The sequence below is a fragment of the Echinops telfairi genome, unplaced genomic scaffold, assembly GCF_000313985.2.
Source record: "Echinops telfairi isolate 266 unplaced genomic scaffold, ASM31398v2 ScPeMD7_70;HRSCAF=299, whole genome shotgun sequence".
NCBI classification, from domain to species: Eukaryota; Metazoa; Chordata; class Mammalia; order Afrosoricida; family Tenrecidae; genus Echinops; species Echinops telfairi.
The window spans coordinates 405,382-418,657 of NW_022103968.1; the positions used below are offsets into that span (position 1 = coordinate 405,382).

At 59.7% G+C, this 13,276-nt stretch overlaps 1 protein-coding gene across 2 annotated transcripts; it reads left to right on the forward strand.

Annotated features, from left to right (window-relative positions):
• The first annotated feature begins 31 nt into the window (after nucleotides 1-31).
• TUBGCP2 (tubulin gamma complex associated protein 2) lies at nucleotides 32-12,367 on the forward strand. 2 transcript variants are annotated; one of them, XM_045291311.1, is made up of 18 exons: nucleotides 32-120; nucleotides 522-729; nucleotides 1,480-1,608; nucleotides 2,006-2,170; nucleotides 3,479-3,638; nucleotides 4,280-4,487; nucleotides 4,711-4,910; nucleotides 5,225-5,414; nucleotides 6,505-6,650; nucleotides 7,298-7,478; nucleotides 7,801-7,981; nucleotides 9,219-9,391; nucleotides 9,473-9,601; nucleotides 9,778-9,898; nucleotides 10,627-10,770; nucleotides 11,225-11,353; nucleotides 11,574-11,737; nucleotides 12,140-12,367. In XM_045291311.1, exons 2-18 carry the CDS (start codon nucleotides 577-579, stop codon nucleotides 12,273-12,275), a joined length of 2,709 nt encoding a protein of 902 aa, XP_045147246.1. In that variant the 5' UTR covers nucleotides 32-120; nucleotides 522-576; the 3' UTR covers nucleotides 12,276-12,367. The 2 variants fall into 2 exon arrangements, with proteins under 2 accessions (XP_045147246.1, XP_004700926.1); XM_004700869.2 differs by having other exon boundaries at nucleotides 46-120; nucleotides 541-729.
• Nucleotides 12,368-13,276: the final 909 nt, after the last annotated feature.

A 13,276-nucleotide genomic window follows, 5' to 3' on the forward strand; every position in this document is an offset into this window, starting at 1 on the left:
GGCGGGCGGAGATAGGTGCGCGAGGGGTCCCTGGTGCGTAGGAGGACCGGCCTTGACTCCGAGCTCGTCCGCAGCCCTGTCACCGCCTCACCGCGCCAGGACCTTCCCGCTGGCTCCTAGGTGTCCCTTCCGCCGGGGCAGGGGCCGGGGCAACACTTGGCGGTCGGTTTCCACTGGCCAGGCCTGGTTTGGCGTCCTCTGTGCCGAGAGCCGATTCCCGCCTGGGGCCTGTTAGGAGAGGGCTGTCGGGCACCGGCCCCCGGCACCGGGGCCGGGCTGGCTTAGGGGCTTGCGAGTCGCTGGAGGAGGAGGTGGCCGATCTCCTCTTTGGGCCCATCGCGGGAAGGCTGCGCCCAGCCCACCCCAAGCCCCGAGTGTGGTCCCCTGTCTAGCGCCCGTCCCTCGGACCCAGAGGGGCTGACTGCGCGGGACAAGGAGGAGGCGCAGGGCAGCGGGGAGGGGGCTGTCCGGGCCGGATTCCACTCCCAGTCCCACTCACCGGTGGCTTTTGGTTTTGTAAGCGGCGCCCACCGGTTCTAGGGGTTCGCGTGTGATGTTGGGGCCTCAGGCGCAGCTATGAGTGAATTCCGCATCCACCACGATGTCAACGAGCTGCTCAGCCTGCTGCGTGTCCACGGCGGCGGCGATGGGGCCGAGGTCTACATGGACCTGCTGCAGAAGAACCGGACCCCCTACGTCACCACCACCGTCTCCGCGCACAGCGCCAGGGTAAGCGCTGCCACACCTCTCACTTGACCCCGTCTTCCAGCCGCCCACTGATTTCCATCGTGCCCAGTGCTGTCCCTTAGTTTATTTGAATAGCTGTAGTTGACTTGTTTTCAGCAGAAAGTGACTTTGAACACAAAATCTGTTGTTAAAGACAAGTCCTGAAGCAACGTGGATCAGTCGAGGAATGGGGCAGTGGGGTGGGGCACAAGCAGAACTGAGCTCAGGAGCCACCAAGCTCACTGCCATCCAGTCGATGCCCACCCCATGGACCAGGGCAGAACTGACCCTGGGGGTTCCCGAGACTGAAATTCTTTACAGAGTAGAAAGCCTCCTCTTTATCTCGCGGAGCAGTTTGTAGTTTCAAACTGCTGGCCTTGCTGTAGCAGCTAAGTGTGACAACAGTGCTACCAGGACTCTTATTTAGGAGCTGCAGGTACATCTAATTCATACCAAAGGAGCGTTCTAGATCGCTGAGTGACACCTGACAGCCCAACTTTGGGAGTGGTGAGGGCAGGACTCAGGCTGGGGCAAGCAGGTCTGTTTATTTGGTTGCTTGGCTTGCCTGGTTTATCCGTTCAGTGCAACCAAGGGAGAAAGATGAGGCTGGCTGCTCCCTCGGAGTTCACGTTCTCGGAACCCAAGGCCACTCTGCCGTGTCTTACCTTTTGCGTCCTGTGTTTATTTTACTTGAAGCTGTGTGGCTTAGGGTTTAAGTACTATCACTTGGATCTTCCGTGTTTATGCTTTCAGGTTAAAATAGCAGAATTCTCTCGCACTCCTGAAGACTTCCTGAAGAAGTATGATGAGCTGAAGTCAAAAAACACGCGGGGCCTGGACCCACTGGTGTACCTGCTGTCGAAGCTCATGGAGGACCAGGAGGTACCTGGGCCCTGCATGGACGGTGCTACTGGAAGGACGCTTCAGCGTAGCCTGGTGACATTCCCAGGATGCGTCATTAGACAGAAGGGGTGAGGGTAGGGCCTGCAGTACTGAGACCAGTGGAAGCACTTGCTCATTTGGAGCTCAGAGATCTTGATGGGGACTTTGCAGCCTGGCTGAACCAGCAGGGGTATGGAAGAGTGGCTGGCAGAGAGGTGCTCAGCAGATGACAGGTGGTCTGCCTGCCAGACACATGGGATACAGATTGGTCCCTGTGGGTGCACCTTAGAGTCAGGAAAGTAGTAAGCTGGGAGTGGGAGTGGGGTGGAGGGGTGGCTTTGTTCCCCAGATGGCAGTGCGTGCCGACCCCCACAAGTGCTGGCTTTGTCGTCTTTAGACTTTGCAGTACCTACAGCAGAATGCGAAAGAGCGGGCCGAGCTCGGGGCCAGCACCACCTCCAGCCTCAGCCTCCCGGTGGCAGCCTCCAAGATCTCCACACGCGAGCTGGAGGAGCTGAGGCGGCAGCTGGGCAGTGTGGCCACAGGCTCCACGCTGCAGCAGGTAGAAGCCCACCCGACCTCCTTCCAGCTAACTGGCAGCCAGCTTCCTGGAGCTCAGCCGGAAGCAGCGCTGCAGTGAGTGTAGACTTTCCGGAAAGCCAGCCTCTGCAAAGAGGGACATGGGGGCCTCACTCAGCCATCACCCATCCTTTGGAGTTTGTTTTCTCTAGAATGTGCTTTACAAAAAATTTTCCTGGGATGATTCTTCCCTCATGTTTGCTTCTTCCTGCTTTAGACTGTGGTTTAATTTACCAGCTCAGCCCTGTGACATGTACAAGTCCCTGCCCCAGCTACATTAACCGTGGTGCAGTCACTGTTGTTGTCTGCTACCAACCTCCCGCCGCCCTTGCAGATTCCTGCTGCCACCGCCAGCCCCAGCACGGCCGGTGCTGTGGCCTCTGCCGTCTTTCATGAGCATTTGAAGGCCTGTTCTGCTCAGGATTCTTCTATAAAGTCCGTGATCAGCTAGCTGTTCAGTAGTGGTAGTTGGGCACCATCCAGTGCTTCTGGTCTCATGGCAAAGGAGGCCACAGCGCTTTGTGGAGACCATTAGCCACACATTTTGTCTTTCTCTTAGTCCTCTGGTTATTTGGTAAGCAATTAGCCCCTGTCTTTCTGATTGGCTGCCAAGTTGGCACCTTTATTTATTTATTTAGAAGGTTGGCACCTTTATGATACATCTTAGGCCCACTTGAGAACTCGCTGCCTGTGAATCAGGCTGTCGGGGCTGTGAGCGTGTGGTGGGTGGATGGGTGGGCCAGAAGACCAGCCAGACCCCCGGGAGAGGCTATAGTAATGAGGTACTGTGTCTGGGTGGCCCTGGGTCTCCCATAGTACTCACACCCCTGAATGAGAAATGGGCCATTGCCAAGGCAGGGGCAGTTTCCACCCAAGCTGCCTACCCTAGAAGCAGAGCCCTGAATCAGTGCTACCAAGGGCCAGGTTACCCCAGCCGATGGGTAGGCCAGCCCCTCAGGACCAAGGCTTCATGCCACTGCACCAGGCTCTTCGGTGTTTGCATTAGCGGAGACTGATGGTCACTCTGGGGTGGTTTGGGACAGTGCTTATGGTTCCCCAAGGGCACCTCCTTGGACTGGTGGCTCCCCAAATGGCAGAGAGAGGAGAGGAGCCCCCTCCCCTCACATCTGGCCTGTTGATGGGTCACAGACAGGGAAACCTATCCTGGTCTCTTAATCCCTCATTTGCATCAGACAACAGGCTCTCTTGTCAGGCCATCAGAGCCCTGAGCATGTGAAGGCCAGGTACTCAGGAAAGTCCCTCTGTGTTTGTTTTAAACTGTGCTTGCCAGTCTCTGGAACTTACAAGAAAGATGCTTCGAGAGAAGCAGAACAAGAAGAACTCAGGCCAGCATCTCCCCGTGTTCCCAGCGTGGGTGTATGAGCGTCCTGCGCTGACTGGGGACTTCCTGACCAGCTCAGGGGTGGGCACAGACACTGCCCTGCCCATAGGTATGTAGGGGTTGGGAGCAGGCACCACCCTGCCTATGGGTACATAGTGGTAGCGGCAGGTGCTCGGACCATCAGCCTGTGGTGATGTGCAGGGCCCCATGATGTCTGTGGTGACAGTGACAGTTTGGGTGCCGACCTGGCCTGCCCCCGCTCCTTATAGCCACCTTGCTACTTTGCCCTGGCAGTGCTGTCCTCTTGTTCTCTGGTCTCCTGAGAGCTGGGGGGGCCACAAGGAAACAGACGGTGGTCCTGGCAGCCTTCTCGTGACATGTGAGAGGCATTTCTCAGCAAGCTTCCTAAAATCCAGAGTGACTATCCCGAGGGAAGCCAACCCCCCGAGCAGGGATAGAAGCAGCCCCTTTCCAAAAGCCTGCATGTGTGCCAACCAGAGGCCTCCGTCTGCCTGCACTTGCGCTGGGCCAGGCTTGTGCTCAGGACAGACTCATAGCTCTCGGGATCTGGGGCCTCTGCCATCCAAACACCCCAATTTGGTTTTGTTTCCACAGTGTCTGAGCCAGTAGCAAAGAGAGGAGAGCAGCCAGCCAGATTGGGGGGCGGGAGGGCGCTAGAAGGGTCGGCTAAGGGGCCAGCAGGTGGAGCAGGGACACCGCTGCTGCTGGAGACATTGCCCCTTTCCACAGGCACGCTGCCCCTGACTTCCCAGGAGTCGGCCGTGGTGGAGGACCTGCTGTACGTGTTGGCCGGTGTGGATGGCAGGTACATCACTGCACAGCCCCTCACAGGTCGGCAGGGCCGCTCCTTCCTTGTGGACCCCAACCTGGACCTGTCTGTCAGGGAGCTGGTGAACAGGATTCTCCCGGTGGCTGCCAGCTACTCCACCGTGGCCAGGTGGGTGCTACCCCGGGTGGCTTGGGCTCACGCTGCCCCTGAGAGGTCTGCCTTGCAGGGGAGCAAGAGCCCTGGCTACACATCTCATGCTTACTTAGACTAGGCACCCGTTTTCTCTCCCGGCCTCATGCCCGCCTCTACGGCCTGAGGCCCAGGGAAGTGCCTGCTGCCCAGAGTGGAAGGCCTATCTGGCCCTGCAGGGGCATCGTGTGTCCTACCCCAGGTTCATCGAGGAGAAGTCCTCCTTCGAGTATGGGCAGGTGAACCATGCCCTGGCGGCCGCCATGCGCACCTTGGTGAAGGAGTACCTGATCCTCATCACGCAGCTGGAGCAGCTGCAGAGGCAGGGGCTGCTCTCCCTGCAGAAGCTCTGGTTCTACATCCAGCCGACCATGCGTACCGTCGACATCCTCGCCACCCTTGGTACTGCCTCCCTGGCCCTACCCAGTGCCCAGATAGAGGCTAGTCCTGGGGGTGGGGCCAGCACTCAGAAGAAAGCCAGTCCTGGGGGCCGGTCCAGTGCCCAGAGGGAGGCCAGACCTGGGGCGGGGCCAGTGCAGGTGCCTTTGTGACTGTGTTGTGTGATGGGGGGCAATGTGAGGATAAAGTCTCGCCGGTTTGGAGTTTTGGGGGGGCAGGTGAGCAGAGCTGGATGAGCCACTGTCCAGCCGGATGCAGAAGCGGGTCGTGGCGGGCCAGGCTGCAGCAGCGGGTGAGCCCCAGCCTTCTCTCCACAGCCACGTCGGTGGATAAGGGTGAGTGTCTGGGGGGCTCCACCCTCAGCCTCCTCCACGACAGGACCTTCAACTACACGGGGGATGCCCAGGCGCAGGAGCTGTGTCTCTACCTGACCAAGGCCGCCAGCGTGCCCTACTTTGAGATCCTGGAAAAGTGGATCTACCGGGGGATCATCGACGACCCCTACAGGTAGGCACCCCCTCGGTCTCAAATGTCCTCTGGAGCCCGCAGCCTGGGCTGGCCTTCAGCACCGAGTGGCCGTGTGCGAGAGGTGTGGACGGACACGTAGGGCCTCTCTCCTCTGAGTCACCGTATGTGTACCGTCTGGTCCTGGTGAGTACAGTCCTTCGGGGAACTGGTGGAAGATGGGCAGCTGCGGCTGAAGCAGGATGGAGCGTTGGCACAGTGGTTACCCGTTGAACTGTTAACCACAAGGTCAGCAGTTTGAAACCAGCGCTCCTTGAGTGAAAGACAGGACTTTCTCCCTGGAAAGAGTTCTAGTCTCGGGAACTCAGGGCAGTTAGTTCTAAGCTGTCTCGAAAGGTCGCTGTGAGCCGGTGGCCATGAGTTTGGTTTCTCAGTGACGGGGATGGAAACCACTGTTCTCCACGCTGTGCAGCTTTTCCTTCTCCTCCTCCTCCTCCTCCTCAAAGGAAACCCCGCCCCTCCCTGCCCTGACAGCTCCCTGTAGAACGCATAACTCTCTTGGCTGATTTGCAGCGGCTTCAGGGGATGATTCTGGTTTGCGTTTTAAAGGTTACATCAGGGCAGATGTGTGTCCACTATCAAATTAGGTGTCCCAAGAAAGCAAGTGGGCTTCCTCAAGGCTGTGGTCTGAAAGCCGTGATGGGGGCATTGGTGCCACTCTTGTGTGGGTAGAGGTAGGGGCCTTACTTGGGGTTTGGCACTGTAGCTTGGGGGGATTGGGGGCCTTCTTGGGTGCTTGCAGTGGAACCCAGGAGGACCCTAGGTCTGTAGTACACGGCTGCCTTCCACCTTAGTGCACCTTCTGGCATGTGTTCCCTCTGTGCACCCCTCTTCTCCAGCACCAGGATACCACCCACCCTCCTCCACTGCCCCCCAGGAAATGCACCACCTTACAGGCACTGGTGCAGCAGCAGGGCCCACTGTCTGACCCTCCCCCGGAGCCTGGTCCTCTTTGTCTGACCCTCCCGGGTCCTAGTCCTCTGGCCCTCACAGTGCCTGGTCCTCTGTGTCTTGACACCCCACCCCCACCCCGGGCCTGGCCCACCTCTGAGCTCAAGTTGTGTCTGCGCAGCGAGTTCATGGTGGAGGAGCATGAGCTTCGGAAGGAGAAGATCCAGGAGGACTACAACGACAAGTACTGGGACCAGCGCTACACCGTGGTGCAGCCACACATCCCGTCCTTCCTGCAGGAGGTGGCTGACAAGGTGCTCAGCACAGGTGGGCCCCAGCCCTACTCACATACACGAGAACCCACCCCCACAGTGAGAGGCTGCCCCCCAGATGTACTCCCGGAGCTGTGTTGCCCCCCTCCCCACCTTCCCAGGGAACAGTGGCCCACGGCCAGTAGCTGTCCAAGCCAGGCCTTGAGTTGTTGGCTCAAAGTCAGAGTGGCCATGTGGCCTGAGGTGACTCACTTTGCTCCTGGAGCCAGACAGTAGTCTGTCTCTGTCTCTTTTTTGATTTCTTTTCTCGTCCCCGCCCTTTTAACGTCTAAAGCTCCCTCCCATCACACCCAGACCCCGGCCAGGGCCCTGCTCCTTATGGTCTGCATGGAGCCTGCTTCCAAGCACTTGTAGGCACACCACACTGTCAGTGAGGTCCCTGTAGACTGTTCTCAAAGCGGAGCCAGACCGGGGGACCCGGGATGTGCAGCTTCTAGGAAACCCCTTGCCACAGCTGCTGGACTCCTGGTCAGAAAGTTCCCCATTCTTGAGCACAGCCCTGACCCCAGGCTTTCTGGGAAGCCACCAGCTCTTCTCTGAGGCCTGGCTGAAGACAGCTCCCACTCCTGTGGTGTCTGCTGCTGGCCAGGATCTCAGGGCTTCAGGCGCAGCCCACTTGTAGCCACTGGCCTTCATCTCCAGGAAAATACCTGAACGTGGTACGGGAGTGTGGCCACGACGTTACCTGCCCCGTGGCCAAGGAGATCACCTACACGCTGAAGGAGCGGGCCTACGTGGAGCAGATCGAGAAGGCCTTCAACTACGCCAGCAAGGTGCTGCTGGACTTCCTAATGCAGGAGCAGGAGCTCGTGGCCCACCTGAGGTGAGGTGCGCCATGCCGGCAGGGCCTGGGGGCTGGGGGAACACCTGGTGGTGGTGTGCATGTGTTGAGGCAGGAAGGGTGCACTGAGGCTGCTGACCTTTCAGGAAGTTGATGCCCTGCCGCATTGCATGGGCTTGTCTCCTGTGCCAGCCCCAGAGAGTGACTGGGACCCTCAGCCGTGGTCCTCCTGAGCTTACCTCCTCCTGACACAGCTTGGTCCCAGCCTCTATGCATCCTCTGGCTGGTGGGCTGCACCTACAGGAGACAGACCCTCATATCCCAGGAGCCCACAGTGGCGCCTCACTAGCCCCACCCTGGCCAGGTCCATCAAGCGCTACTTCCTGATGGATCAGGGGGACTTCTTTGTGCACTTCATGGACCTCACGGAGGAGGAGCTGAAGAAGCCTGTGGATGACATCACACCCCCACGCCTGGAGGCCCTGCTGGAGCTGGCTCTGCGCATGAGCACAGCCAACACCGACCCCTTCAAGGATGACCTGAAGGTGGGTGGGGCCCAGGGCCAGCAAGAGCCAGTGAGTGTGAGTGGCAGGGGCCCTAAGAACACCTGTGAGAGTCACAGGCTGGGAGCCAGCTCATGGGGCAGGGCTGCTGGGGCACCTCTGGGTGGTGGCTGCACAGGGCCCCTCCCTCCCCAGGGGCCTAGGGGCCCTCTCTAGTTTCACAAGTCTTGTAGGTGATGACATGTGGGTCTCGTGTGGTCTGGGCATGTGTACCCTGTACAGGGATGCTCTTAAGTCTTACTGGCGGGCTGCAGGTGAAAAGGTTCAGAGACTTATAAGCTGGGAGTCCTGTCAAGCCTCCCCAGCAGCCTGCTGTGTGTGGGCCATTGTGTCCCCGGGGTTTCTGGAAAGCAGCAGGGCAGTTTCCTGTGGGATCCTGTCCCCACTTGACACGGGGCTAGGAAACCACATGGACATCACCCTGCTGTAGGCTCCACGGCCCAGTGTCTGCACATCTGTGACTACCCCCAGGCTTGTCCTTGTAGTGGTCCTCGGCGTCCCTAGTGTCATTCGTGCGTTCTTGTGTGCTGATGCCTTCTGAGGGTGAGGCAGGGTTGTGCTAAGACACGTCTCCAGCATGTCACTGGTCAGTATGTCTGCGGTTCCCAGGGGCCTACTTAAGACCCCAGGGGCCCCGTTGCTCTGCTAATGCTACAAAACCCCACACTGGCCTCTTTGCAGGCCTGCTTACCACCACCACTGGGTACCCTCAGGCCTCCTGCACCTGTTGGCTGGGCCTGCTGTTAAGAGCCCTGCCCTTTGTCCCAGTTGAGCACCTCTGTGGGGCCTTGTTCTGCCACTCCAAGGTGCATTTCGGGTCTCGGGCAGTCTGCCTGAGCAGCAGCCCCACCAGGACTGGGTCTGGCCCCACCTGTTGGGCAGCCCAGGGAGCTTGGTGGAAGGACTTGGGGCTCTGCCCCACTCCCGGCTTGTGGGAACCCTGGTAGGTCCAAGAGCTGTTGGTGTTTCTGATTTTGTGGTTCCTCGGTGCAGGCGGACTCCGAACTCGGAGGGGACTGGCTCCTGTCAGTGTCTCCGCCCAGCCCTGAGGACTCGGCTCCGAGTCCCACTGTGGCTGTCTCCGCTTTCCTGGGGCGCCATGGTTTGTGGATGTTTGGGTATCCCATGCCTGCCTCCAACTTCGGTGATCCACCTGCAGAGATGCCCTGTCGGGTTAGGCAGGGCCCCAGCCCTAACCTTCTCCCTGACTGCCCCCCAGATCGACCTGATGCCCCATGACCTCATCACACAGCTGCTGCGGGTGCTGGCCATCGAGACCCGCCAGGAGAGGGCGCTGGTCGGCGCCGAGCCCACAGAGCTCACACTGAGTGGCCTGGAGGCCTTTTCCTTTGACTACGTTGTCAAATGGCCGCTGTCTCTGATCATCAACCGGTGAGTGGTGTCTGCTGCGTGGGGCCAGCTGCAGGTGTGGGCACAGCACAGGGCCTGTCCGAGCTCCCGTCTGCCTTGTAGGAAAGCGCTGACCCGCTACCAGATGCTCTTCCGGCACTTGTTCTACTGCAAGTACGTGGAGCGGCAGCTCTGCAGTGTCTGGGTCAGCAACAAGACCGCCAAGCAGCACGCCCTCCACTCAGCCAAGTGGTGTGTCCCTGCTCTCCATGGGGTGCCCGGAGCCGCCCCAGGGAGGGCTTTTACCCAGCGGGGGCTGGGGCACTGCTCGTGAGGTGGGGGCCGGGGAGGTCCTTGTTATTCCTGGTCCCGGGTGATGAGGTGAGGCCAGTCCCTGGGGAGCAGGCACCAGTGCCGTGCCCCCCCAGGTTTGCGGGTGCCTTCACCCTGCGGCAGCGGATGCTCAACTTCGTGCAGAACATCCAGTGTTACATGATGTCTGAGGTGACAGAGCCTGCTTGGCACATCCTGGAGAAGAATCTGAGATCGGTGCGTGGTGCTGGCAGGGATAGCCTGGGCCCCCTCAGAGGGAAGGGTGTTGTGGGTGACGGCCCCCACAACCATCATGTCCCATCCTGAGGGCGGTCACAGCATCCACCCCCTCAAGTTAGGGAGTGTGCTTAAGTCCTCCCATCAGAGAAGAGTCACAGGGTCCCCTTGCCGCAGCAAAGCACTGTGCCTTCTGCTGCCTCTTCTAAGGAGTCTGGGGGCTGCCACTCTCATCACAGAGCATTCTGGGCCCAGCTGGGCTGCCCATCAGCCACACTCCATCACCTTAAACACGGGTGGCTGGCTGTGCAGCACAGTTCCCTCGACCTCCTTGGTGGAAAGTCTGGAGATGGGACCTTAGCACCCAGTGACTAGGCCGGTTTCTCGCATTGTGGTGTAAAAGGAGGCCTGGTGGCGCAGTGCTTAAGTGCTCAGCTGCCAACCAAAAAAGGTGGGTAGATTGGGCCTAGCAGCTGCTCCTCAGGAGAAAGCTAAATGGTCTGCTCCCACGGAGGTGCCGGCAAACAGCTACAGGCAGTGTTGCTCAGTCCTGCAACTCCCACTGCAAGTCGGGAGCCACGCCCAGTGGTGGCTGGCAGTGGGGGTTGGTGTGTGGCATCCCCCCCCAAACCCATATGGCCCTTTGGCGAGGGCAAGCCCAGCAGACACACAAAAGCCAGAGCCAAGCCCGCGGTGGGCGTTCCAGGCTCACACGGCCCCTCCCTCAGGCCTCCAACATTGACGACGTCTTGGGCCACCATACCAGCTTCCTGGACAACTGCCTCAAGGACTGTATGCTGACAACGCCTGAGCTGCTCAAAGCCTTCTCCAAGCTCATGTCCGTGTGTGTCATGTTCACCAACTGCGTGCAGGTACACACTCCCCAGCCCCTGGCCCTCCTCCTTCACTTGTATACAGAGTGGGGAACTGCCTTTTCTACCTCACTGTGCCCCTCCCATCCCACACCCTGGCCACTGAGTTTCTGTCCCGGCCTTGTCACCTAGCCTATCCCCTTGTCAGAGCTCGGGTCACAAGGCACGGTGCTGGTGGCTGTGTCGGCATCTGTTAGAAGAAGTTTCCCAGAAACCAGCGTGCAGAAAAGGACAGCCTTGGTGCCCAGGGGCTAGGGTGACCAGGGTGAGGGGCGGGCCTGGAGGGCTGCATGTAGGGCAGAGAGCTGGAGCTGCTTTCTCAGGCCCTAGAGCCTAGCGGGTCTTGGAACACAGACAGTGTTGGGACCGGAAGGCTCCCAACTACTTCGGTCATCTGCATGTGCCCGGACCAGCCTTGGCTGTCAAACTAAGTGTCGCTACGTCCCTTCCCCAGAGGTTCACTCAGAGCATGAAGCTGAATGGCGAGCTGGGTCGCCTGACCCTGGAGCATGGGACCATGCTGGGGCCACCCACCGAGGCTGAGAGGGCTGAGGAGAACACCCGTAAGAAGCTCGCCAAGAAGGTGCGTGCTTGCCTGCTGCTCAGAAGCCCTGCAGGGCCACACCCCCACCAGCTGCTCCCGCAGCCTGGTTAAGACAAGGCCCTGGTCAGTTTCCTGGCCAGCCCTGGTGCAGTGGGCAGGCACCAGCCTCACTTCCATTACACCCATGGGTGCTGGCGTGAATGCTGAGTGAGGAAGCCGAGAGGAAGCATATCTCAGGTGCTCCTCGCTCCTCCCTCAGCACCTGGCCGAGCACATGGATGCACCACAGGTGACCTCTGCCTTCGAGGTCACCATCAACAAGTTTGACAAGAACTTCTCGACTCACCTCCTTGACCTTCTGGCCCGGCTGAGCATCTATAGCACCAGTGACTGCGAGCATAGCATGGCCAGCGTCATCTCCAGGTGTGTGTGTATGTGGGGGCAGCCAGCGTCATCTGGGAGGTGGGGAACAGGGTAAACCTCATCTTCAGGTAGGGTGGTGAACAGACAAGTGTTTGGGGCAGGGAGAGACAGGGCAGGATAAAGTGGGGCGGGGGAAGGGGTGGTTACGGTGCAGGTCCAATGTCTTTTTGGAGGAGGGGGATGAAGAGAGGCCCAGGCTGTTGTGCTACCTGACCGGAGTGGGGAGGGCTGTTCCTGGGAGCTGATGGGCACCCAGGACCTGCAGTCAGGGCTGCCCACAAGGCTCCTGGCCCTAGCACCTGTGTGCCACCTGGCTGTGGATGAGCAGTGGGGGTCCGGCAAGTTCTGGGGGGGTGTGTGTGTGCATGGGCCACCCTCATGGGCCTGGACTTCCCCCTCCAGGCTGGATTTCAATGGCTTCTACACGGAGCGCCTGGAACGCCTGTCTGCAGAGAGAAACCAGAAGACAGGCCCCCACGTGCCTCTCCCTCGGGGTCCACCAACAGCAGCACCCAGGATTGCGGTCACCGCCCAGTGAGCCCATGGTCCACATTTGGCACAGGTGGGGTGGGGGTGCAGTGTGCCCACATTCATGATCCAGTTTCAAATAAAGAGAAAGCTAAACAGGAAGTTGTTTGCTTGCGGGGGTGGGGGCTAGGCCTGCTGACTGGAGCCCATGGGCACTGGGGGCAGCCCAGGCTGGAAGAATGCCAAGTGGCCCTGGCTGATTTTGGCCCACAGGCTGGGTGCTGGCAGAGGGCATGTTTCCGGCCAAGAGTCAGCAGCTGGGCCCGAAGCCTGTGAGCAGGTGAAGGGGAGGGACATGGGCTGGGTACAGCCCAGGCCCCCTACTGAGGGAACTACACCTGGGACTGGTGATGCGGACCAGCCCCCTTTGCCGCAGTGTGCAAGGAGGAGCAGTGCCCACCCCACTTCCAAAGCCGCAGGCTACCCCTCGACCATCCTCCCCCTCAACCCCCCCCACCCCCAAAGTTGCCACAGCACCTAAGCATTTGCGAGAGCCCTGGCTCTCAGCTCCCAGGCCTGTGTCCGGGGCACCGGGACCCTCTAAGATGGGCTTTCCTAGTACAGGTGGCCAGGGGAGAGGAACCGAGTTAGGGCGACCACTTGGGGTGTCCTGCATACTTGGCCCCGTGCTATGGGGGAGCCATGATACTCTGGTGGCAGGGGACCCAACCTGGCTTAAACCACCCCCAATGGAGTCACTTCTTCAGCTTCCTGTGAGTCACACGGGGTTTCCTTGCTCAGGTGTCAGAGTCTGAGCTCCAGCCCAGGATGAACAAGTCACCAGGACACCACTCAGCTTACACACACACACACACACACACACACACACACACACACACGGGAAGCCACACACACACACACACACACAGGAAGCCAGCACAAGGGAGGGGGCAAAGGGACTTCTGTCTGTGGGCCCCTCATTTGTCCCTGCCACCTTGCCCTACCCTTAAGAAGTGAGTCCAGCTGAGGGACTTGGGGGGCCTGTCTCAGGTGGCAGACTGGCTCTAGGGG